A 25,016-nucleotide genomic window follows, 5' to 3' on the forward strand; every position below is an offset into this window, starting at 1 on the left:
CAAATTTAGAACAGGAAAGGTGCATTTAAAAATACTGGGGCTTGGCCTGAGGCCCCACCAGATGCCATGGGTGATGGGCAACTGGGGTGACCAGCCAGCAAGCGTGAAAAATTGGGAAGAGGTTGAGGGGTAATAGGCATCTATATAAGACAAAACCTCAAATAGTGGGACTGTCCCTATAAAATCAGGACATCTGATCAGCCTATGGGCGATCTTATGTACCCCTAGCTCTGGTGGTGGTGTATGAAGGCTTGGAGAGCTTATATTGAATGATTACTTTCATTTGGCTATTCCATAATTCAGCAGTGAGATTCAGCGACATGCTGAAGCCTGGAACCGTCCCTCTGCCATCCAAATACACCCTCCACTTCCAAAATGACCATACCCTAGATCCTTACACAGCAAAGACACAGCGGTCGTGTGCTGGTAGCTGACATGATTATTTAAGGGTTGGGCTTCTTGTGCATTTTCCAAGTTCCAATCTGCAGCCTGCTGGATGGGGGTGACAAAGGCCCAGATCCTCACAGGTTTCCTCAAACTGAATTCAATGGGAGTTAGGGGCCTGAATCCTTTTAAAAATCTGGCTCAGAGCCAGCCAGGGGGGTGTCCCTTGTCCCAGTAAAACCGTCTTGGGGAAGCTTCCCAATGCTGCCCTCAGTTCCATGCATACGGGCAATGGCATTCGTAGCCTCTTCGTCATCTCCCTTCCTGGTGAAGCCAGTGGAGTTGCGTTGACATAGAACTGGCATCAGATTAAGGAGAACCAGTCCCAGTGGGCTTGTGTGATGGAAAGCACCATCACCCTCCATATAGTTTAATAACGCTTTTTGGATTCAGCTCGGTTATTTCGCACACTGACGTGGGGCTGTAGAATGGCGGTGTAGGTGCCTGAGCCCGAATGTCTACACCGGAGTTTTACAGCCCTGTGAGCCTGAGTCAGCTGACGTGAGCCAGCTGTGGGCGTTGAATTGCTTTGTAGACAGCCCCTTAGAGTCATAGATTCCAAGGCCAGAAGGGACTGTTGTGAGTGTCTGGGTAATGCAGGCCAGAGAGCTTCCCCCGAATAATTCCTAGAGCGGATCTTTTAGAAAAACATCCACCCTTGATTTAAAAATTGTCTGGGTTGGAAACTCCACCGTGTTTGACTGGTACTAGTGGTAGATGCCTTACCCCCTGGGCCCCACCCTGGAGATCAATATCCCTCATTCAGTGGCACGACATTTCAGTGGGAAGAAGGGGAGCAAAGAGAGTTGGTGTATCCGCCTGTGATGTCCTTTCACTGACCCTACGTTCCCTTTCCTCTCAGGAGGAGCTGAGGTTTGGCGTGCTGGCCTATGCCTTTAGATATTGTTTGTATGATCCCTACTGTGATTCATGGGGGATGCGAAATAAACGCTCTCTTTCGCGCCTCCCTTTTCTTCCTGCTCCCAGGATGAGTATCGAGTTGATGGATTACGTCACCATCGAGGAGGTGCTGGTGGCCGTCAGGGAGCTCTCGTTCCAAGGGGGCAGTGTCAAAACAGGGGATGCCCTGGCGTTTGTAGCCCATGTGGTCTTCAGTCCGGCAGCAGCAAGAGGAGATGCAGCAAAGGTCAGTCTGCCCCACATGGTCATGGGGTTGAACTCAGGACTTCTGCATCTAAGAGCATGAGCCTTTAGTGCTTGAGCTAAAGGAACAGCTTTGCTAGCTTGATAGCAGTAGCAGACTCAGGACCCTCTATACATGGCTTAGCCTCTAGAGGGGGACAAAGAGTCACCCTGTGTTAGGGCCGGTTACGTGAAGAACTGCTGACGTGGTGAATGGATTGTGTGTTCCTGGAGGGTCTTCTTGGAGAACATGTAGCCCAGTATGGCAGAGCAGCAATGAAATCGGGCATGGCTGTAATTTCTTATTAAAGAAGCCCTCTCCTGACTGGGTCACCTGCTTCCCCAAATTGAAATGCTGCATATTTCTTTCCCTGCTAGGGACTTTGAATTCTGGGAAGCCTCAAATTAAGACACAGTAGTTCTTGTTTGCTCTGCAGACCCACAAGAGACAGGGCAAAGGGAACGTTGTGTGGCCTGTCTGGCCCATTCTTCTCAGCTGACTGCTCCAAGGAGGTGGCTACTAAGGTGGTGCCGAGGAGTGAGCAGTGGGGTACGGAGCCGTTCACTCCAGCCACCGTTTCTGATCTGGCCCTGGTTGATAGTGGCTTAGAGTGGTTACCATCTGATGGCTCATTGCTGGTCTCAGGACAATGGGCCATGGGTTCCTGGTGTCTGAGATGCACTAGCTGGGCAGTAGAAGGTGTGCGGGGAAGGAAGCTTGCATGGATGCGATTCCTATTGCATGGAGAAGCAGCAGACTCCCCTTTCCAGGGTCATCAGCCTGGCTCCTTCCTTGCCTGGCTTTCCGAGGAAGCACCTCACCCACCGGTACAGCACGGTGGTCAATCGCCGTATGTGTTGCAAATTGCACACGTTGGACACCCTGGTTACCTGGCTGTGACTCTGCTTCCTTGCAGATCATTGTTTTAATCACAGATGGGAAATCTGCCGATTCTGTTGAAGATGCGGCCGTGGTTCTACAGGACAGAGGCGTGACAGTGTTTGCTGTGGGTAGGTATGGTAGAAATGAAGACGTTGAGAATGTCACCTCTGTGTTTTGTGTATACATGGAGGGGTGTACACGAATGCGTGCTATATATATATATATATATATATATATATATATATATATATACATACACTATAGGATCTACACCACAGAATACTGCATAGACCAAGGGCTATACACTACAAAATATCGCATATACCCCAAAGGAACACACAGCAAAGGGAACTGCATCTACGCCATGGGAATACACCTCTGAACACTGGGTCTGATTCTCTGCTCCACTTTGGAGGAAGCTGTAAATGGCGACGCCGGGTAGAAGGCAATGGCGAATCAGGCCTCTTGTTTTCCCTTCCTTTCCCCACCCCGGCACCTTTAGGAATTAAGAATGCCGACAGGAACGAGCTGAGGAAACTAGCTTCCAAGCCCGCCGAGGAGCATGTGCTTTACACTGAAGATTTCCACTTGCTGGGTAACGTGTCCCCTAAGCTCTCCCGAAGGCTCTGTGTCACGGCCTCCGAGCCTCCGCGCCCCACCAGGCCGGCTATGAACGGTGAGTCTGGGCCCCTGCCCACTCTTATTTTCTGTTTGGTTGAATCAGCCCCTTTCTCTGGGGGGACTCCTACATCCCATTAGACTTCCTCTCTTGCATCCCATTTATTCACATCGATGGACTTTTAGGGCATGTGCGACCTGTAGGGTTTGTCCACACAGCATTTGAACCCCTGGGGACTGGCCCGTTTCAGCTGTTTCAGGCTCATGGGGCTCAGGCTACAGGGCTGGTCAATTGTGGTGTAGATGTTTGGGCTTGGGCTGCAGCCCAGCTGTGAGACTCTCCCCACTCATGGGGTTCCAGAGCCCAGGCTCAGGCTGGAGCTGCTTGGGCATTGCCAGCAGATCGAGGGACGTGATCATTCCCCTCTACTCAGCACTGGTGAGGCCTCATCTGGAGTCCTGTGTCCAGTTTTGGGCCCCACACTACAAGAAGGATGTGGAAAAATTGGAGAGAGTCCAGCGGAGGGCAACAAAAATGATTAGGGGGCTGGAGCACATGACTTATGAGGAGGGGCTGAGGGAACTGGGATTGTTTAGTCTGCAGAAGAGAAGAATGAGGGGGGATTTGATAACAGCCTTCAACTCCCTGAAGGGGAGTTTGAAAGAAGATGGATCTAGACTGTTCTCAGTGGTGGCAGATGACAGAACAAGGAGCAATGGTCTCAAGTTGCAGTGGGGGAGGTTTAGGTTGGATATTAGGAAAAACTTTTTCACTAGTAGGGTGGTGAAGCACTAGAATGGGTTCCCTAGGGAGGTGGTGGAATCTCCTTCCTTAGAGGTTTTTAAGGTCGCGCTTGACAAAGCCCTGGCTGGGATTTAGTTGGGGATTGGTCCTGCAGGGGGTTGGACTAGATGACCTCCCGAGGTCCCTTCCAACCCTGATAGTCTATGATTCTATGATGTCTACACTGCAATGAAACAGCCAGTAGAGAAGCCCAGCTCCCGCGTGGTGGCAGCAGCTGGCCGCGCCCCAGGGGATAATTTCAGACGTTTCTCTTCTTTAAAAAGCAGCCAGCCGCCAGTACATCTGGTTTGTCATTCAGAGGGCAGTGACCACACTGTCCTTGATTGCGTTTATTTCAGTATGGTGACAGTGGATGTGGATCACACTGGCACTGGAAGAGCAGCAGAGATGAGGAGAGAGATGAGGGCTGCTGTGCCTGGCCCCCTCACCCCTATATTAGCCCACTATCATCCATCCAGGATTCAGGCTGCCTCATTTGCCCCATCACATGGCCTGGTAGAATGCAGTGAGAAGAATAACTGAATTTATTTGAATTTTTTTAAAAAAAAAAAAAAAAAAAAAAAAAAAAAAAAAAAAAAAAAATTTTTTTTTTTTTTTTTTTTTTAAAAAAAAAAAAAAAAAAAAAGCTTTTGGTTTGTTTTTAACTGGTTATTCTGGTCAACCCAAAATTAATTTTTTTTTTTTTTTTTTGTTTTTTTTTTTTTTTTAAAACAAAAAAAAAAAAAAATCAAAAATGAAAAATCAAAAAATCAAAATCACAAAAAAGTCAAACCTGTCAGCTTTCAGCTTTTTTTTTTGTTTTGTTTTGTTTCTGAAAGCAGCTGTCACAGTCAGCACAAATGTGTGTGGCGATTCCGAAGAAACTTTTTTGGACTTGAAAAGTTTCAAAGGAAAAGAGAGGATTGTCTACCCAAAAGGCAAGGGGGAGGGGATGATTTGCATGCTCCTCCTGCATGGGGCTCCATCCCCCTCCCATTCCCAGCCTGCATTTAAAAGCCTTCTAGTGAAGCCTGTAGTGATGTGGCCGAGTGTTTTAACAGGCAGTTTTGTTTTAGCCAGGATAGCAGCTCTGATAAACTCTCTGCTCTGATGACAGAGGATCAGGGAACTGATGATACTTTACCTCTGGGCTGCTGCTCACCCCCTATACTATGTTTATTTATAAAAGTCCTATATTTCTATTTATTTTTTCATTTTTTTTCTACAGCATTTTGGACCATCCTACAGATTGTAATAGTGTATTCTCCCAGAAAGAATCCAGGATCCATCTGAAGCTAAAAAGAAGCCATTCTTTTTGTGTGGGTTTTTAGAATAATTTCTGTGGAACTTTACTGAATGTTTCTAGAACCCTGTTGGAGTCATCCCATATCAGTTCTCTAGGACTGCTCCATAGGGGTATGTGTGAGATCTTTAGATCCTGGCACAAATCTAGAGCCCAGCTGCTGCTCCCCTTCAGTGGTAGCAATTGGGTTGCTTTGGCTGATGTTTTCTTTTCAAGGCTATCTCTGGAAGGGGAATGGCAGCTTTGTTAATAGAGGCCCTCCCAGGAGTTCTGTCCTGCAGTGTTTCTAACAACCCAAATCACTGAGTTTTATTTCCCGACCTGCTTTTAGTGGAGAAGATCGTTGGTCCCCAGGATTTACTTGTCAGCGAACAAAGTTACAGCTCTTTGAGGCTGACCTGGACTCCTGCCACGGGGAATGTGATGGAATACCACGTCCTCCTGAATTCACTTTCCGCTACCGGGCAGCTCATTTCTGAGGACCAGCGGCAGGTAGACATCCTCCCTTCCTTGAGTTTGGCCCATGGAATGTTTGTCATCCTCTGATTTTCAGAGACTCTGAGTGTGATGGCTGCCATCTTGGCCAATGTCCCAGGGCAGGACAGGTTGCCAACTTTCTGACTGAACAAAACCGAACATCCTTGCCCCGCCCCTTCTCCAAGGCCCCACCCTGATCACTCCACCCCCCGCCCTCTGTCGCTTGCTCTCCCGCACCCTCACTCGCTCATTTTCACCAGGCTGGGGAGCGTCGGGGAGGGTCCCTTTCTGACCAGGTGTTCGGTTGAAAACTGGACACCTGGCAACCCCGCCTGGGCAGGTGGAGGTTCCGAGGTTCCCCACAGTGGCTCGGGCTCCCCGGGCAGCTCTTACCATGGCCCAGCTCTGGCTTCTGGCCTGGCCAGGGGGTGGGGCTTAAGGGGGAAGGGGAGGAGCAGGGGGTGGGGCCTCATGGTGAGGGAGGGACTAAGGGGCCAAAATGTCCTTTGTGTCTATGGCTCCAATAAATCTTAATCCGCCTCTGCAGCAGACCTCTGAAATACAGGTCCGGTGTGGTTAATATTATACATCGTTTTAAAACACCGCTAGAGCAATACTCACTTTTCACAAGGGGCTGGGCTGGGCTGTCCTGGTGCAGGATCAAACAGCTTCCACTAGAAGAGGCTGCACTTTACGAGTGGGGCACGTGGGCGCTTGTGATGTCTGTTGGTAATTGGCCAGATTCTGCTCCCAGTGCTGCCCCATTGAGAGTGGGCCTTAGCCCTAGGCTGGGAGGGTGCGTTGGGTTCTCTCTACAGGGGAAGACCCTATCGTGTCCAGCTGTAAGATCTTTCTCATGTCAATGGATGGAAAATACCTCAAGGGTCAGGGGGATGATTGCGATGCTGATTTATAACCACTTTACCTCAAGACGTGGATTTGGCACATGCAAGCATCACTTTATCTATTGGGACCATCTTTTTGTTCTGTGTTTGTACAGCACCTAGCACCAGGGAGTCTTGCTCTATGGCTGTGGCTCCCAAGCACTACAGTAATAAATAGTAATACTTGTGTGGCTCATGTTACTGTAGTATCCGAGCACTTCCCAATCTGCAACGCATGTGTCCTCACAACACCCCAGTGAGGCAGGGCAGGGCTAGTATCCCCATTATACAGATGGGGAACTGAGGCACAGAGAGGTTAGGTGACTCACTCCAGGTCACAGAGGGAATCTGGGGCAGAACAGGGAACTGACCCCCAGTTTCCCAAGGGTCAGGCCAACACCCGGAGCCACTGGGCCATCCAGGCTAGCGATTGGCCAGGATCCCAATTTGTATAGTTCAGGGGTCTGGTTAGGGTGGATCAGCACTCAGATGTTCAGCTTTTCATCCCACACTAGCTCAGGGGTAGTGAATCATGTCCACACACGCAGATGGTGGTGGGAATTGAACCGGGGGCGTTCAGCACCCACAGCACAGCCACTTGAGTTAAAGCAGCAGCTCCGGTAACTGTGGGTATGTAGAAGGCAGTTCTTAAATCCGGGGCCGGCCGCTAGAGGGAGCCATAATTACAGCCATCAAAGCCGCCTGTTACATCTGTGCTGGCGGGAGAAGGGAAGGATTAAGCTAATGGCTCTTTTCTGTCCCGAACCACCCTGATTCCTTGGTCTTGAGCTGAGGCTGGAAATCTCATGACCAGGTTCTCTCAGAGGCAGCCTGGTGTTTCCAGTCTTCTATTGGGTAGAACGTGAGAACAGCCCACTTCCTTGTAACACGCTCGCTCTTCTGCTTCCAGTCTTTGGGGCATCAGGGCAGTATGGAGCACGCTACCAGCACGAAGCCAGTAAACAATAGTAATCTCTTATCTCATTGGACCAGATGCCGCCACCCCAACTCACAATGAGCGGTGCTCTACATAGCGTCTGATTTCAGTGGGCCCACTCACAAAGTAAGGGACTTCTCAGGGTAAGAGTAGCAGATTCTGGTCCAGCATTCAGTGTTACCTTGATAGTTGTTATTATTTACGCTACAGTAGCCCCAACCGAGATCCGGGCCTCATTGTGCTAGGAGCTGTACATGCACATAGCAAGAGACACTGCTCTGGAGAGTTTTTCTATACAATTAAAACTCAGAAATAAATATTCAGCCTACATTTTTCACTTACCAATTTCATCCCCTTGCTTCAGATCCAAAGGCCTTCAACATTAATGGAAAGTCTCCCACTGACTTGAGGACGTGGCCTTGGATCAAACCAGGTTCTTCTTTGTAATGGCTTCCCTTTCATGGTGTTTACATCCTTGGTTGTAAGTGTAGAGAGGGAAAATCCCCTTCCAACACCCAGTCAAATCAAAGGGAATAGATCCTGCTGTCAAAATGCTTGAATTCCTGAGTAGCATTCTAGCACCATCCTTCCAGATCTGCATGGCTCGTTGCGGAGCTCCTCGGAGTCTGAGCCTGCTTTGCCCGACAGCGGCCGGCTAAGCACCTCTTTTCTTTCGTCTGTGACAGATTGTTTTGGATGGCAACAAAAGCACCGTGCTGGTGTCAGATCTGAAGCCTGACACGAACTATTTCTTCACGGTCCTGGCGGTCTACAAGGATACCCTCGGGGAGTCAACGTCCGTCAAAGGGAAGACGAGTGAGTGTGTCCTTTGGAAACTGCTCCCCTTGTTATTTACGGTATTTGTTGGTGTGTCTAGAAGCCAGCCTGGAACCTGTGTGTGTTGGGTGCTGCCTTGGAAGCATTCGATAATGTCTGGTTTAGTGAATCATGGTATCTAATTTATCAGCGATGGTGTCCGATTTAATATAATTTCCAAGTGCCTGAGAATGGGTGAGCTTGCTTAGGCCATGGCTCTGCAAGTTGCTTTGTGCATTGGGCCCATGGGGGCTTAGCATTGGTACAGTGGTCTGCTCATGGGGGCAGGATCAGGGACTTAGTTATTTCAAGGGACTCTGTCATGCGCCACGGAGTCCTGCAATAATCCCTAGCAAGGGTGCAATTCACCCCAGTGCAGAGAATGGGCACGAGGCCTATGCATGACTTTGTGTTCCCCAGAAGCTCTATTTTGAGGGTGTCAGTGGATTTAGGTCATGTCATGGCCTGGTACTGGCTGTCTGCAGGGGTGAATTTCACCCAAGGAGAACACCAAAGCTGCACCATTATTATGCTCCCGAAGTCAGGAAGTGACCTAAGTGAAGGTCACTCATGCCCCTGCTCTAGGAGCTGATCTGTGCATTTCACCCAGTCTTCTGAGCCCCTGAATCCTGCTCTGGATCATCAGATTGGCACGACAGCAGCTTCCTGCAGGACTCTACTTAAGACACATTTTAAATCGTTTTATCGGGATTTCCTCTGTACTCAGATTCGACATCGCTCATTAATCTGCTGTGACGTTACTGCCTTCCTTTAAGAGCCAGTTTCCCAATGTCAGAAATATAGGCCCAAATTCAGGCCAAGTGCCACACTAGAAAGACTCCTGTTTACTCTGGGTCTGGATTTGGCTGACTGGGTGGGTCTTGAACCAGGTGTTGCTGCACGGCAGGTGTGTTAAGGAATTGCACCGGTTCAGCTCCTCTGTTTTGCATGAAGCCTCTAGTCTGCTTTTCCTGAGGGACCTTCTCTTTTGAGTGGTGTCTGTCTTCTTGACGGAGGATCTCAGGCAGGATTAAATAAATAATGAATCTTAGATTCATAGACTCATAGACTTTAAGGCCAGAGGGGACCATCATGATCATCTACCCTGACCTCCTGCACATTGCAGACCACAGAACCTCACCTACCTGCCCCTGTAATAGACTCCTAACCTTTGGATGAGTTACTGAAGTCCTCAAATTATGGTTTAAAGGCTTCAAGTTACAGAGTATCCACCATTTATACTAGTTTAAACCTGCAAGTGACCCGTGCCCCACCCTGCAGAGGAAGGCGAAAAACCCTCTGGGCTTCTGCCAATCTGACCCAGGAGAAAATTCCTTCCTGACCCCAGATCAGTTAGACCCTGAGCATGTGGGCAAGACCTACCAGGCAGATACCTGGGAAAGAATTCTCTGTAGTAGCTCAGAGCCCTCCCCATCTGCTAGTGTCTTGATAATGTTTCCTTACATACACTTGCCAAGAATAAGATGGAATGTTTTGGTGGGAAAAGTAAAGTCACAATATATATCTTCTGATCCCCACAGAGGCGGGAGCTGTAACTCTGGCTGCAGTGGCTGGTTGGACCAGTACAGAGCCACGCGAGCAGGAGTGAACAAGATTCAGTGCATATGCCACTGCAGCGTTGCCCCGCCTCCAAGCTAACGCTACCCTCAGTAGAGTCGGTGGCAATGCCTTGGGGGTAGAGATCCCCTAGAATTCCCAGCTCTGTACTAAGCAGTGGTGCATTGTGGGCGATCCTGAAACATTCTCATGCTGCGACATTCACTTTGCCCAGGTGCCAGTGACCCTGCCAGGTGTGGGAGGGCATGAAGCAAGGAACTTGGGATGTTAGTGAGGGGATGGAAGGGAGCATGGGGGATCTGATACTGTGAGAGAAGTGTCTGTTCATCGCTGTGTCCCTTCACCCTTGGAGAACACAGGAGTTTCTCTTCTTTGTAGGGGGTCTTTGCTGTGAGGCAGCCTTGACCCTTAACCTCTGGGTCCCTTTTGTGTCTTAAAGCGCCCGTCCCTCCAGTGACCAATTTCCGGGTCATAGAAGAAGGACTCTCTAGCCTCAAGGTAGCCTGGACTCCTCCCCTGGGGAAGCTTGAAGGCTACAAGATCTACATGCCCAGATGTAAGTTGTGATCTGCTAGGTTTTCACACCAGCGTCAGGTATTTTCATGTAAGTCCTGATGCTTGGGAAAAGCAACGTCCCCACTTCTGGAGCTCTGTCCTTTCAGGCCTAGCCCTGGTATCTCAATGCAGTGGGGACCACATTGCATCGCTGATGTGTCTGTGTTACCCTGGGGCGACGCAGCATTGGCCTCCCCCGGTGAGTTTGGAGCCTCTGGTAGAAAGGGGGTAGTCCCACCAAGGCAGAGGCCTTCCTTTGCAAACCCAGATGGTACAATTCTGGGGCCGCCCCACGTCTAATTCTCTGACGCTGACAGTAGACTGGCAAATATGCCGTGCTCCTCTGTTCAGAGGTGTCACTCACCAGGGTGTCCTATTTGGTTCTGGCCCCTACAGCAAACAGACCTGGAATGACCTATGGGCAGATCCTGGGCGGCGACGTCACCTCTCACGTGCTTGGCAACTTGCAGGAGGATAAAGAATATACTGTCAGTATCTATGCTGTGTACCGCCAGGGCCCGAGCCAACCGGTGTCTACTACAGGGAGAACATGTAAGAGGTTTGATTGCTGAGGTGGCCATCTTAACTGCACTGGAAATCGGGCTCACGCCTGCTCTCCTTTTCACGCTTGCTCCTGCTCTGACACTTGCCCTGTGCACATGTATGCTTTTCTTTGCATGCTTGCTGTCATGCCTGTCCCCATGCACATGTACGCATTTCCTTGCATGCTTATGCTGCTGTCATGCCTGTCTCTGTGCACACGTATGGTCTTCATTGCATGCTCGCTTCTGCTCTCACGCCTGCCCCTCTGCTTAGGCATGCTCACACATGCTCATACACACTCTACGCCTATTCTTGCGCTCTCCGGCACACTCAGACCTGCTCTTCCATCCATCCACCCCAGTGCCCTTGCCCACTTTCCCCTGCATGCTTCCCCCTGCTCCCATTCTTGCTCCCATTCCCCGACACGCTCACGCTGGGAGATTGCTCTCAACCGTTCAGCCTCCGCTCCAACCCATTCAATTTAATAAAGTCTCAGTCAGACTCTCCTCTCACTGTCTGAAGTCAAGGGAAGCAGCAGGTGTTTGACATTTCTGACGTCCAGCACTGGTTTAGCTGTGGACTTAGGAGCCTAACTTTAGGAACTGTTTTTTTTTAAACTTTTGGCCATTGGGGTTATTTGAACCATCACCTCCACTCCTCAGCAGTGACCTGTTCTTGATGTTTCAGAGAGAGCCCCACCCCCTTCATGCCTTATAACTCCAAGCCCATCCTCAGAGCTAGGTGGGAAATGGTTTTCCCATCCTGGAAAATGTTTTGAGATTTCTAAAATGTTTCCTGTCCCAAATCACTACATGAGGGGCTCGGCATGTCGGGTCTGAGGCCAGGGTCTAGAAGCGGGAAGCTGCTACAGCCCGTGCTGTGGAGAAAGAGGACTCCTCTCTGCTGACAGGGTTCACTATAGCTAGTTGCTGTCTGGGCTGCGTGGCCCCGCCCTTCATCTGAGGGGGCAGGTCTATTGTTCATTTAGGCTCCACCCACCAACCCAGAATTGAAATTTCACGAGCACTCAATTAAATTGTTCCGGATCTTCCATTTCATGGGAGTGGTTGGGATTTATGCAGAGATTTACCCTGGTTGAGAGTCTGGCCTAGTATTTAAAACAAGCGGCCTTCCCCTCTGCCCCCTCCCTTCATTTATCCACTCACCCTGTGTGCCTTGCTCTCTCTTTAAGCCCGGGCCTGCTCCCTGCCTGCAGATCTGTTGGCATCCCAGCACTCTGTGTAAATCAAACCAGATTGATGCATCAGCGGTGCTGGCCAGAAAATGTGACCGTGACAGCTCGAGCAGCTGGCGTCGCTGCTTGGGCTCAGAGTGACTGTTCCTGATGAGTGGACACCAGCCTTTTCCTAGGTGCATTAAAACCGACAGGCTATGAAGGAACTCTTCAAAATCTCTCTCCCCACTGGCTAATGTAGGCAGGAGGCAGCCCACGGTTCCTTTAGAGCCATGGGGTGCATGGGTTGTAATGTCGCTTCTCTGAAATGTCTGTTCCCTTTAACCCTTCCAGTGAAGCTCCTGCCAGTGAAAAGCATCTTGCTCCAGAATGAGACGACTGACACCATCCAGGCCAGGTGGACCTCAGTTAGGGGAGCATCAGGATACAGGCTCACCTGGGTGTCGGCAGGTACAGTCTCCAGGAACCAGAGGAGCGTGTTATTTTCATGATGGTCTGTTAGCAGCCTGCATCATTATTGGATCTGCTTTTGCTTTTGTCATCACCCCTGCTTAGCAGCACCAGGGTGCAGGTTCCCACCCAAGCTTCCCACAACGCAGCTTGAGATTAGAGACAGACCTGGTTGAAATCCTGACCCTAAACACCTGCACAGGGGTCTTTTCTCTGACCCTTGATTCAAACACCCTTTATGCTGTTGTTAGGGTGAGAAGTGTTAGAAATCCAGATGTTCTTATTTTATTTTTTGCCCCACAGGACGGATGGTTTGGTGGTTAAAACAAAAAACAGGGAATCAGGGCACTTGCATTCTCTTCCTCCCCTGTGACTGACTTCCCGGGTTGACCTAGGGCAAGTAACTTCTCCTTTGGGTGCTTCAACTTCCCTAGTTGTAAAATAGGGATAACACCACCATACAGAGGTGATGTTGGGGGGAGGGATAGCTCAGTGGTTTGAGCATAGGCCTGCTAAACCCAGGGCTGTGAGTTCACTCCTTGAGGGGGCCACTTAGGGATCTACAGCAAAAATTGGTCTTGCTAGTGAAGGCAGGGGGCTGGACTCAATGAAGGTCCCTTGCAGTTCTAAGAGATGGGTATCTCTCCAATTATTATTTAGTTGGTGTTGGTCCTGTTTTGAGCAGGGGGTTGGACTAGATACCTCCTGAGGTCCCTTCCAACCCTGAGATTCTATGATTCATTCAATGGTATCTCTGAAGCACTTTGAGATCCCCAGGTAGGAAGGTGCTTTAGGGCAGTGGCTCTCAACCAGGGGTCCAGGGCCCCTTGGGGGGGCCACAAGCAGGTTTCAGGGGAGCCGCCAAGCAGGGCTGGTATTAGCCTCGCTGGGGCCCGGGGCAGAAAGCCGAAGCCCCATTGCACGGGGCTGAAGCCCAGGGGCCCTGAGCCCTGCCAGCTGGGGCTGAAGCCTAAGCTGGAGCAATTTAGCTTTGTGGGGGCCCCTGTCACATGGGGACCCAGGCACTTGCCCTGCTTGCTACCCCCTAACGCCGGCCCTGGCGTTTATATGCAGAAAACCAGTTATGGTGGCACAGGTGGGCCGTGGAGCTTTTATAGCATGTTGGGGGACCTCAGAAAGAAAAAAGTTGAGAACCCCTGTTCTCGGGGAGGGTAAAGTAGCACCATTCCTGCTACTGTGTAATACACTAGTAATGAATGGATTTCCAGAGTGCGAATAAACACCCCAAATTGCAGAGATTTAGCCAGGCCTCTCGTTTGGGTTTGGATCATTTGGCTGGAAATCAGGAGGGCAGGCACTTGTGGGTCAGGGATGGTCTTTTTTGTTCTGCATTTGTACAGTGCCAAGCACTATGGGGCTCAGACCCACGGCTGGGAATACAAATAATAATAATAATGTCCTTTCCTCCTGGACTTGTTCCTTAAGAACAGGCTCTTGCGTGGTACTTCAGTCCCCCCAGAAATGCAGCAAAAGGTGTGTGTGTCTGTGTCTCTGTGTATATTCCTGAGCTTCTTTAAATCTCAGGACTCCTGGGTCCTATTCCTGCTGATGCACTATGCGACCATGGACAAGTTACTTTACCTCTCAGTGCCTCCTTTTCCCCATTCTACAACTGGGGAGAAGGCTAGATGAACTGGCCAGTGTATATGTGTCACTACTGCCCTCTGCTGGATGGAGTCAGAAACGTTCTACTGTGTGTCATAGGAGCTGCATCGCGTTCCTAGCTAGAGGGCTATTTGTGTGTGTGTGTGTGTGCGTCCATCGTATCCATTGTCCGTAATCAAATCCAACCCCCGCAAATTTCCCTGACACACAACTTTGTAGCGGACCCCCAGAAGGGAACGGGAGCATTGGGCGTTGTCGTCATAACTCATACACATTCGCCCCTTTTGGGATTAATACAACAGGGGTCGTTTTCCCACCCTGCTTGTAGAATGCTGGTGTGAGGGATAATTCTTATACACTGCAATGTTCATTCCAGGGAATGTGTTTCCCTGGACCGGGCTGATTGTTCTTTCCCATCTTCCAAGATAGAGAATAGATTAAAATAGCTGCTCATGTGGAGGGTGTGTTGATGGAGCAAGGATACCACTGACACAGACAGGAAAATGAGGACATGGCACCCCCGAGTGGCTGAACTAAGAATAGCCACATGCAAAAAGAATGAACGATGCAGTAACTTTTAAGAGTCATGGAAATGTGAGATTTGCCTATCTCCTTCCAGCCAGGACAGGATTGTCCCCTGCAGATCAAATAGCTTTTTAGGCTGAGCATGCTTTGCATTTTGTGATACTCCCCGGAGGAGAGGAGCTGACCCTTTCCCATCCTTCCCAGAGCTCCACAGATATTCCCAGCCCTCAACTTTCTGCCTTGGGGTAGCCATCCGTCCAGCCAAGTGAGATGGCAGAGGACTCCCTTGGGAGCCCATGAGCAGCACTGCCACCAGCTGGGCCCCTTTCAAAGCAGATGGGCTTCCCCTCTTCTTCCAACAGGAGTGAAGCATGTTACCTGCCCAATCACATGCAGCTGTTTGTATTTTGCTGGTTTGGTTTATTCTCCTTGTGCCACTGGGGCACCCTAATGACTGACTGGCCCCTGGAAAGTTTAGGGGGATCAAAGCTGCCATATGTCATTGTTGTTATTTATGTTTAGAGTACAGCCTCTAAGCCCCAAGTGAGATCAGGGCCCCTTTGTGACAGGTCCTGGATGTTCAGCCCCTGCCTTGAAGAGCTGACAATCTACATGCCTGAGACAGAGGAAAGAAATATGATCATCTCCATGTTACAGTTGGGAAACTGAGGCACAGAGCAACTGGCCTGCCCAGCCAGTATAGAGCTGGGGGGAGAAATCTGCACCCCACCCCAATCCTAAGGGGCAGGACCCAGGGAGGCTGTAGCAGGGGCCAGAATTGAACCTAGAACCTGAGTCCCCATCTAGTGCCTTCACCACAAGACCAGCCTTCCTCTTCTTTCTCTCCTACCTGAGCTGACCACGTGTTAGGGTGACCACCGAAGGGTCTGACTGTTGGTCGGTGTGCGGCATTTAATTGGTGGTGTCCTGCATGCTGTATTCTGGGGGGGGGCGTGGGAAAGGAAGGGGGGAATGTCCCTCGAGAGCTAGACTCGGGTGTATCCAGCTGTTGTCTCCTCTCCGGTGCAGAGGGCAGCGTTGAGACCCTGAACCTGGACGACACTTGTACTGACTACATGATCCCAGGGCTGCAGCCTGGGCTGGAATACACCGTCACCGTCAACCCCATCTTCGGGGACGTGGAGGGGCCTGTGGTGAGCAGCCGGGCAACCACTTGTAAGTGTCCTGGGGCGGGCCAGTGGGAGGGGAAAGGCCTGGGAGGGCAAGTTCAGGTAGGCGAGACCTCGGGCATAGAAGGAAGAGGGACTGGGGGTGGGAGGCAGCGAAGGAGGGAGTCAAAGGGGCTGAACAGGCGGCTGGGGACGTGGAGGTGGGAGAAGACGAGTAGTGCTGCTGCCCAGGAAGATAGTTGAAGGACACGTATGGGGAAGGAAACCTATGGTGTCACAGGACTCCTTCTGGGGACGTCTGGCCTAGTTTCCAGAGCAAGGGATGGGGAGCCAGGAAATGCGAGGTCTAGCTCTGCCGCTGACTTGCTGGTGAACGGGGGGCAAGTCATTTTGCCTCTCTGTGCCTCAGTTTCCCTATCAGGAATACTGGGGGTGATGTTAGTTATCCTCCTTTATGGAGTGCTGTGGTGGTGCTCAGATGCCATGGTGATGGGTGGCAGTGTAAACCTCTGAAAAAGATGATCAGCCAGGCTGATCCCTGCGTTGCCTGTACCCAGGCCGGCTCCCAGGTCTTCCGGTCACACACAGCCACCTCCTAGCCAGTATCACCCGTGGCTGACAACCTCCCTTTGGTCTCTTATGCACAGAGCAGCCTGGTGCATTGTGGTTTTTCTTCGGTCCCTTAGGACCTGATCCAAGTCCCCCTGAATTCAATGGGAGTCTTTCCACTGTTATTGCATCCGTCAGACCCATAACCCGTTCCGCTGACCCACGCTGCTCGGCTCTCTTTCTTAAAGTGGCGTCGAGCGCTGTGCAGACCCTGAAAGTGTCCGACGTAACAATCAGCTCTGCCCTGCTCTCCTGGGATTCAGTGGCTGGGGCCAGTGGGTACAGATTGGCTTGGGGCCCTACTCCAGGTAAGCTAGCGTTTATCGAGTCCATAGTGCGGACAGGCCCCCTCCACCCAGCATTTAATGCAGCGCCAAAGCTGGAACAGCGAGCCCATAAAACCAGGGAATGGCAGATGTCGAGGCAGCTCCGGCACTGGTCACTTGTCCATTCTGCACAACCCTGGGGTTGCTAACTTTCGAATGGCACAAAACCTAACACCCTAGCCCCGCCCCTTCCCCAAGGCCCCGCCCCTTCCCCAAGCTCTTCCCCCTCCGTCCACTCACTACATTCCCCCTCCCTCCGTGGCTCAGTCTCCCACACCCTTATTCACTTTCACTCGGTTGGGGCAGGGGCTTGGGGTGTGTGAGAGGGTGAGGGTTCCGCCTGGGGGTGTGGGCCGGGGATGAGGGGTTTGGGGTGCAGGAGGGGGCTCCTTGCTGAGGCTGAGGTATTCAGAGTGTGGGAGGGGGCTGCGGGTTGAGGCAGGGGGTTGGAGTACAGGAGGGGGTGCAGGCTCTGGGGTGGGGCCGGGGATGAGGTATTCAGAGTGTGGGAGGGGGCTGCGGGTTGAGGCAGGGGGTTGGAGTACAGGACAGGGTGCAGGCTCTGGGGTGGGGCCGGGGATGAGGTATTCAGAGTGTGGGAGGGCTGCGGGTTGAGGCAGGGGTTGGAGTACAGGAGGGGTGCAGGCTCTGGGGTGGGGCCGGGGATGAGGTATTCAGAGTGTGGGAGGGGGCTGCGGGTTGAGGCAGGGGGTTGGAGTACAGGAGGGGGTGAGGGCTCTGGGCTGGGGCTTGGGCTGAGGGCTTTGGGGTGCAGGAGGGGGCTCCAGGTTGGGGGGGTCTCAGAGCTGGGTCAGCGGTGCTAAGGCAGGCTGCCTGCCTGTCCTGACACCGCCTTGCGCACGCCCTGGAAGTGGCCAGCTGGTCCGACACTAGTAGGCAGGGGAGGGGGCAGGCTCCGTGCGTTGCTCTCACCTGCTGCAGGCACCGCCCCCCAGCTCCCATTGGCCAGTTCCCAGCCAATGGAAGTGCGGGGCCATTTGCTCAGGGCAGGGGCAGCACGAGGAGCCCTGTAGCCCCCCCACGCCTAGAACCCGGACCTGCTGGCCGCTTCCGGGGTGCAGCGCGGTGCCCCAGGACACATAGGGGCTAGCCTGCCTTAGACGTGCAGCTCCATCGACCGGACCTTTAACGGCCCGGTCGGTGGTGCTGACCGGAGCCACCAGGGTCCCTTTTCCACCAAGTGTTTCGGTCGAAAACCGGACACCCGGTCACCCTACGACAGCCCACGTGCATCGGGGCAGGGAGCTTGTTTCACTGCGGGCCCTTTGGGCCCAATACTCAGTTCCATTAAGGGCTCATTCAGCTGCTCTGGCAGCAGAATAGCTCTCTGAATATCCCTGCCCTAAGGGCCTGTCCAGCCAGTGGCGAGCTGACGGAAGAATTCTGCACACAATGTCCCTGGCTCTCTTCCTCCAGCATAAAGAGCATGGCCAGAGTGCACTGCGCTAGGGCTCCCTAGCTCCCAGGACTCATAAGGGCCATGGGAAGGAGAGTACAGACTAGAGCTGCCCAGAGGCTGCACTGACTTACACTGAGGGGAGCAGGCCATGCCCCTGAGTATAGGGTACCACTTGAACGTCCCCGACCCTCTCCCTGCATCAGGCCTGGGAAAGAGCTAGCAGACAATCAGGCCCTGTGAGCAGGGGCTTATGGGAAAGGCTTCTTGACTTTGTGGCTTATCTCCCTTTAGAGACTATGAATTCTGCAGACCACCTGCAGCTCCAAGCCCGGCCTTCCTTACAGGGATACTGTCCACTGGACTTTTTCTGGAGGGTGTAAACTGACTAATTTTGGCAAGTTTCTGCTTCAAAGAGCACCTCCTTTGTTGATTCATCTATTTCTTTTAATCCCTTTAAGGGGAAAAAAACTCCTGTAAAAAGTGTTTCGATTCTCTTGCTGGTGTTTTGTAAAGGTACCTTCAGCAAGAGCGAAAAAAATGAAGCGTTTGATTCTGCAAAGGCAGTGTGGTCTAACCCATTCGGTCCAGGCTTTCCTCTTGCTCCCTGCAGGCTGGACTGGTAGAAATCCAGGTCTTTGACTGGGTCTTTGAACTTCTCTGGCCTGCGTTACACAGGAGGATGGATTAGATTGTCACAGTGGCCCCTTCTGGCCTTAATATCTATTAACTTTACTCACTGGCTCCCAGTCTTCCTCCCTCCCACTCCACTTGCCAACATTGTTTACTCCTCAGCTTCTTTTTCTTCCCACCAAAAGAATTCTTCCACAAAGACCGACCGCGTCAGCTGGCTCTGAACAGCTCCACCACAGCCTACCAGCTCCGAAACCTGGCCCACGACAGCGAGTATGTGATTTCCCTCTATGTGCTCTTTGGCTCGGCGGAGGGGCCTGGGATCACTGCTTCAGCCAGAACGTGTGAGTATACACATGGTGTGGAAGCGGTGCCTCTCCTTGCTTGGGCAGCTCAGGTGCCCGGTACATACCGACAATACAGAGAGCACCAAAGGGCACTGGAGACGCAAGTTTAACCTCTTGTGATCAGAGCCTTTCGTTCCAAAGCATTATACAAACTACCGTATTTTTCCATGTATAAGACGCCCCCATGTATAAGACGCCCCCACTTTTCTAACCCCAAATTCAGGTTTTTGGTTTTTTTTTCCCTCCAGCTGCAGCTGTTCCCCCCCCCCACACACACTTTGCTGCTCAGGCCCAGGAACAGTACGCGGAGGTAGGGGTAGGGAAGGGAGAGGGCCGTGCGCGCGCTGGGTCTCGGGCGGCAGCCCTGCCCGGCTCCCGCCCTCCCCCCCCCCGGCGGCGCCGCCGGCCGCTGGCCCCCCCTCGGTCCCCCCCCGCCCGCGCCCCCCGCCCTCCCCCCCCCCCCCCCCCCCCCGGCCCCCCCCCCCCTCGGTCCCCCAGCGCCCCCCCCGCCCCCCGCCCCAGCCCCCCCCCCCCCTCGGCCCCCAACCGCCCCCCCCCCCCCCCCCCCCGCCCCAGCCCCGCCGCCGCTGCCGGGACGCTGGAGCGGCCCCGGGCGCTCGGGCCTCCCCCCCGCCCGGCCCCCCCCCCCCCGCCCCGCCCCCCCCCCCCCCCGCCCCCCCCCCGCCCCCCAGCCCCCCCGCCCCCCGCCCCATCCCCCCCGCCCCCCCCCCCCGCCCGCCGGCTGCGCCCGACGGGGACGGGCCGGGCAGCCGGGGCGGGCGGGCGGCGGGCCCGGGCGGCCCCCCGCCTCGCTCTCCCCCGCGCCCCCCCCCCCGCCCCCGCCCGCGACCCCCCGCCCCCCCCGCCCCCCCCGGCCCCCCGCCCCCCCCCCGCTGAGCCGGACCCGGGCTGCGGGCCGGGGGGGGGGGGGCTGCGGGGGGCTGGGGCGGGCGCGCCCCCCCGCCGCCGCGGCCCCCCCCCCCCGCCCCCCCCCCCCCCCCACCACCACCCCCCCCCCCCCCCCCCCCCCCTCCCCCAGCGCTGCCCCCCCCGCTCCCCGCCGCGAGCCGGGAGCGGGGGGGGGGGAGCCGGGCGCGGGCGGCTGCGGGGCTCCCCCCGCCTGGGCCCCCCTCCGCCCGCCCGCCCCCCCCCGCCCGGCTCCCCCCCCCCGCCGCCCAGCCGCCCCCCGCCCCCCTCCCCGCCCCGCGCGCGGCCCGGACGGCCCGCCTCGGCCGGGGCCCGCCCCAGCCCCCCCCAGCCCCAGCTCCCGGCCCCCCAGCCACCCCCCCGGCCCGGGCCCCCCGGCGGCGGCGGGCGCCCACTCCGCGGCCCCCCGACCGCCCGGAGCGACCCCCGGATGCCCCGGCGGCCACGCCCGGCCGCGGAGCAGCAGTAGCGCCCAGCAGGGCAGCAGAGGAGAGAGGAGGGGGGGGGGGGCTGGCGGGGGGGGTGGGGCGGGGGGGGGGGGGAGGGGGAGGGGGTGCGGCGGGGGGGGGGGGGGGGGGGGGGGGGGTGGGGGGGGACTACCTAAGACTTAGGAGAAGGATTTTAGAAAAAAATAAGAAAAAGATAATTTTTTTACAAAAAGTAGTAGCTGTACCCCTGCCTCTGGAATGCAGCCACCTCTGGGGCAGAACATGACAACTTTAACACCTCAGAGCAGCATTACACCACAGTCTGGGACACAAATGAAGGAAAAATACTATAGCTAAGTGAAATGTAGGGATAATTGACAGTACGTGCCAGTGTTGGAATTTGACTCTGGGGTAACACCCATTCTCTTGTGAAAAGAGCAATGGATCAAGTATGGCCAGGACTTTTGTTTTATATTTCTTCCAAAAGGCAACACCACCTCCAGCAGTACAGAGCCTCTTAGTGCCCCGGCGGGGCATTGGGTTCAGTACCTTGCCAGCTACTGAGTCACCAGTAATACTCCCTGCAGTAACCCAGGCTTCCTTTGGCTGTCTCCCAGACAGCTTCTGACCCACTTAATCTGACGAAGCCTGTGTGATCAGAAGGGATGACAGAATAAGATGATCCGCACGCGTGGCTTGGCAGACTCCCGACATCAGTCAAAGGCTACGAGCCAACTCCTCAGCTGGTGTGTCTCAGCGGTGTTCCAGTGAAGGCAGTGGAGCCGCGCTGATTTACGCCAGCTGAGGATCTGGCCTATGATTTCACAAGAAGGATCTCAGTGGGACTGTATCCCTGGCTGACCTAAGGCAGCACAAAGATAAGATCGCCACCATGTCCTTTGAAAGTCACTGTTCCCTAAAAGTCACTCCCCCCGGTGCTGTTAGCAGTGAGAACCCTGAGAGGTGCTGGCATTTACTGAGCACATTACTAATCAAGACATCAGCTAACGTCACTTTCCCCTGGCAGCGCCTCTTGGCTACGTGTCCAATTTCAAGGTAACTTCCTACACGAGCACATCCATCTCCCTTGCATGGAGTGCCACAGCTGCAGCCACTGGATACCGAATCTCCTGGAGCCCAGGGGGAGCGGGCAGAGGTGAGTGCAGATCGGGTGCCATAATTTGCTTTTGTCTGATGTGTGTAGAGGATGTTCAAGCTGGCGATGCAGGGTGTCTGCCCCCATGGAATATTGCCTGGCCACAAGAGATTGCTTTATTCTAGTTCACTGGGCTTGCATGGCCGATATCTGCAGAGCTAATGCTCTGAATTTCTGGTGATGGGTGTGAAAAAGCAGCCTGTGCCAGGCTGTGTGTGTTACTGCCAGAAGGGTTTGAACCTTCAACCCTCAGTGCTAAAAACATGAGCATCCACCAGCTGATCTGAAGGATGGAGACCTCTAGGGTTTAGCTATAGCTCAGGGGTTCTCAAAATGAGGGTCAGGACTCCCCAGGGGGTCACAATGTTATTACATGGGGGGTCGCAAGCTGTCAGCCTCCACCCAAACCCCGCTTTGCCTCCTGCATTTATAATGCTGTTAAATATATTTAGAAGTGTTTTTAATTTATAAGGGGGGGTTGCACTCAGAGACTTGCTATATGGGTCACCAGTACAAAAGTTTGAGAATCACTGCTACAGCGGGCTCATTAATCTCATGCATGGACCAGCCACTAGAGGGGGACAAAGATCCACATGCGCCAAATGTAGTTTACATGCGCTTCCCCTTGTGGCCACCGGAGTAGCTGTGATTTGCGAATATGTCAGGGATTGCGGTCTTGTCTTAATTGGTTTGGGAAATCTTTGGGCCATCGTCTCTTACTCTATTCGTAGAGGAATCAAGTGTTGTCCTCAAGGAATCCAATTCATTCCAGGGGGTGTTCCCTAGTGGAGATTTTGGTGGGTTTCCAGACCATTTATGCCACTGATGACTTCTGGGCCTGGTGCCAGTCCAAGGCCAAGGGGGATACGGCTACAGAGTACGAGGGCTAGCTGCCAGGAAACCTTTCCTCATTCAGCCTCCATTTGCCTTTCTTCAGTTGAATCCGTCCCCTCCTACTTCTCATCCCTGGTGCCTCTCTAAATGACTCGCTTCCCCCCACAACTCTGTGTTTACACCCTTCCCCAGAGAGCCTCGGAAATAACGCTACTGGGAGGAAAAGTGGTGCCTTTTGGAGAAGATCCATTGTTCTTGGTGAATGATAGGCACTGTGGTGTCCTTGTCCTTTCAGGAAGAGGAGTTGCCAAGAGCCAGTACCTGGGCAGCAAGGGGCTCGCTTATCACATTGACCATTTGCTGCCTAATACCCACTATACACTTGGTGTTCGCGCTATGTTCAACAAGTCCGAGGGACCAGAAGTGATTCTCACGCACCGTACTGGTGAGTTCTGCTGTAATGACCCTGCTTTGCATGGGACAGCATGGTTGGAACCTTCCACCTTCAGCAGAGACCTTTGCCACTTGAACTAAAGGAGCAGCCCTGTTATCTTGCAGCAGTAGAAGACTGTTATCCTTGAGCGGGATGCAGCACACATTCTGCCAGTGTGTTATGCTATCCCTGCGTAAATAGGCAGGGCTGGATTTAGGCTTTTGGGAACACTCAGTAACATTATACATGGGGACCCAAATCTTTCAGTCTCTCTCTCTTGTCCAGCTCAATTCAGCAGCAGGCCCTGTTGTTCCTTGTGGGATCTGGAAAAGCCCTGCAAATTTTCCCTCCTTCTTTTATGACAGACTTCACGTGTTTCCAAGACTCCTTTGTGTGTGAGTGAGAATGCCCCTAGAGCGTGCAGGGCTGAGGACCTGCTGTGTTTGGAACAACTGGATTTTGAAACCCATGGGTAATATTTTTAGGATGGTGTATAGCAAAACCTCATTATAATGTTCTCCAGCCTTTCTTCTTTTTGAACCAATGGGGGAACTCCCTGTAGAAAAGTTCGTCTGTTGATAAGGCATTAAATGAGATATGCCCAGAGGGTGTATACCTGATGCTTCTGGTGAGGATCATGTGAGATCAGGGATGTAGCCCTGGGCGTACCATGGGCTAGACTCTGATACTCTGACTCACAGGGAGTAGCACCTTTCTCCAGGCATAGAACCACTGATGTCAGCAGGCTTAGTCATGGAGTGGGGTGTCGTTCAGTGGCCGGAAAGATATCGGAAATCCAACTCCGATCTCCATATTTCATTCATTTTTGCAGCCTCGCTCGCAGACTCAAACCCCATCCAGACTGTCCGGGATTTGCGGATCGTCGACATTGGAGTAAACAGCTTGAAGGTCTCCTGGAAAAGGACCCCGGGCGTAACACACTATAAGATATCCTGGGTCCCATTCAGTGGTAGGCATCCTACTCCATCGGCCATATAAAGTCTAGTGAGAGAGCGCCGGGGGTCCATGGTTCGCTGGAGGTAACTCTCAGCTCAATGTCCCCCGCCTCTTCTCACAGGTGCTCGAGGACAGACTATAAACTGGCAGAGTGGGGTCAATGCTTTTAGGAAATACCCAGGCTCGTAAGAGTGGGCTGAACACCTGGCATGGGGCATCTTTTGTTCTTCTCTTGTGCTCGTGGTAACTTGGTTTGATTTCCAGCTAGAACCATGGTCCCTGGAGGAAAAGCTCCTCTTGGCTGCACCTGACTTTTTGGCTTCTGCTCAGTTATTCCACCAGCTCACGAGTATGTTTGTGTGTTGCTGGATGGGTGTTTTCAATTATGGAAGGGCCCCCCAAAGGATCCTGCCCTTTCTTCCTTTCACTGCTGCTTGGCATAGACTTTGGAGGATGGGATTAATATTAAAAATGATCTGGACAAACTGGAGAAATGGTCTGAAGTAAATAGGATGAAATTCAGTGAGGACAAATGCAAAGTGCTCCACTTAGGAATGAACAATCAGTTGCAGACATACAAAATGGGAAATGACTGCCTAGGAAAGAGTACTTCAGAAAGGGATCTGGGGGTCATAGTGGATCACAGCTAAATATGAGTCAGCAGTGTAACACTGTTGCAGAAAACAACAACAACAACCCCTCCATACTGGGATGTATTAGCGGGAGTGTTGTAAGCAAGACAGAAGCAGTAATTCTTCCGCACTACTCCCTGCTGATTAGGCCTCTACTGGAATATTGTGTCCAGTTCTGGGTGCCACATTTCAGAAAAGATGTAGACAAATTGGGTAAAGTCCAGAGATTAAACGATTAAAGGTCTAGAAAGCGTGCTCTGTCAGGGAAGATTGAAAACACTGGGTTTGTTTAGTCTGGAGAAGAGAAGACTGAGAGGGGACATGATAACAGTTTTCAAGTACATAAAAGGTTGTTACAAGGAGGAGGGAGAAAAATTGTTCTCCTTAACCTCTGAGGATAGGACAATGGGTTTAGATTGCAGCCAG

The 25,016-nt window shown here is 52.9% G+C and overlaps 1 protein-coding gene across 1 annotated transcript in view; it reads left to right on the forward strand.

Moving 5' to 3' along the window:
* LOC120380075 (collagen alpha-1(VII) chain-like) overlaps positions 1–25,016 on the forward strand; it is a 68,487-nt gene that overhangs the window by 563 nt on the left and 42,908 nt on the right. Inside the window, exons 2-15 of the mRNA XM_039497604.1 lie at positions 1,432–1,591; positions 2,505–2,598; positions 2,973–3,146; positions 5,507–5,667; positions 8,160–8,289; positions 10,307–10,423; positions 10,819–10,974; positions 12,494–12,610; positions 15,791–15,937; positions 16,689–16,808; positions 19,062–19,220; positions 21,606–21,734; positions 22,864–23,013; positions 23,834–23,971. Coding sequence (XP_039353538.1) covers positions 1,432–1,591; positions 2,505–2,598; positions 2,973–3,146; positions 5,507–5,667; positions 8,160–8,289; positions 10,307–10,423; positions 10,819–10,974; positions 12,494–12,610; positions 15,791–15,937; positions 16,689–16,808; positions 19,062–19,220; positions 21,606–21,734; positions 22,864–23,013; positions 23,834–23,971 — 1,952 coding nt within the window. The remainder of the gene's footprint in view (positions 1–1,431; positions 1,592–2,504; positions 2,599–2,972; positions 3,147–5,506; positions 5,668–8,159; positions 8,290–10,306; positions 10,424–10,818; positions 10,975–12,493; positions 12,611–15,790; positions 15,938–16,688; positions 16,809–19,061; positions 19,221–21,605; positions 21,735–22,863; positions 23,014–23,833; positions 23,972–25,016) is intronic.

This window comes from Mauremys reevesii, linkage group 1, assembly GCF_016161935.1.
Source record: "Mauremys reevesii isolate NIE-2019 linkage group 1, ASM1616193v1, whole genome shotgun sequence".
NCBI classification, from domain to species: Eukaryota; Metazoa; Chordata; order Testudines; family Geoemydidae; genus Mauremys; species Mauremys reevesii.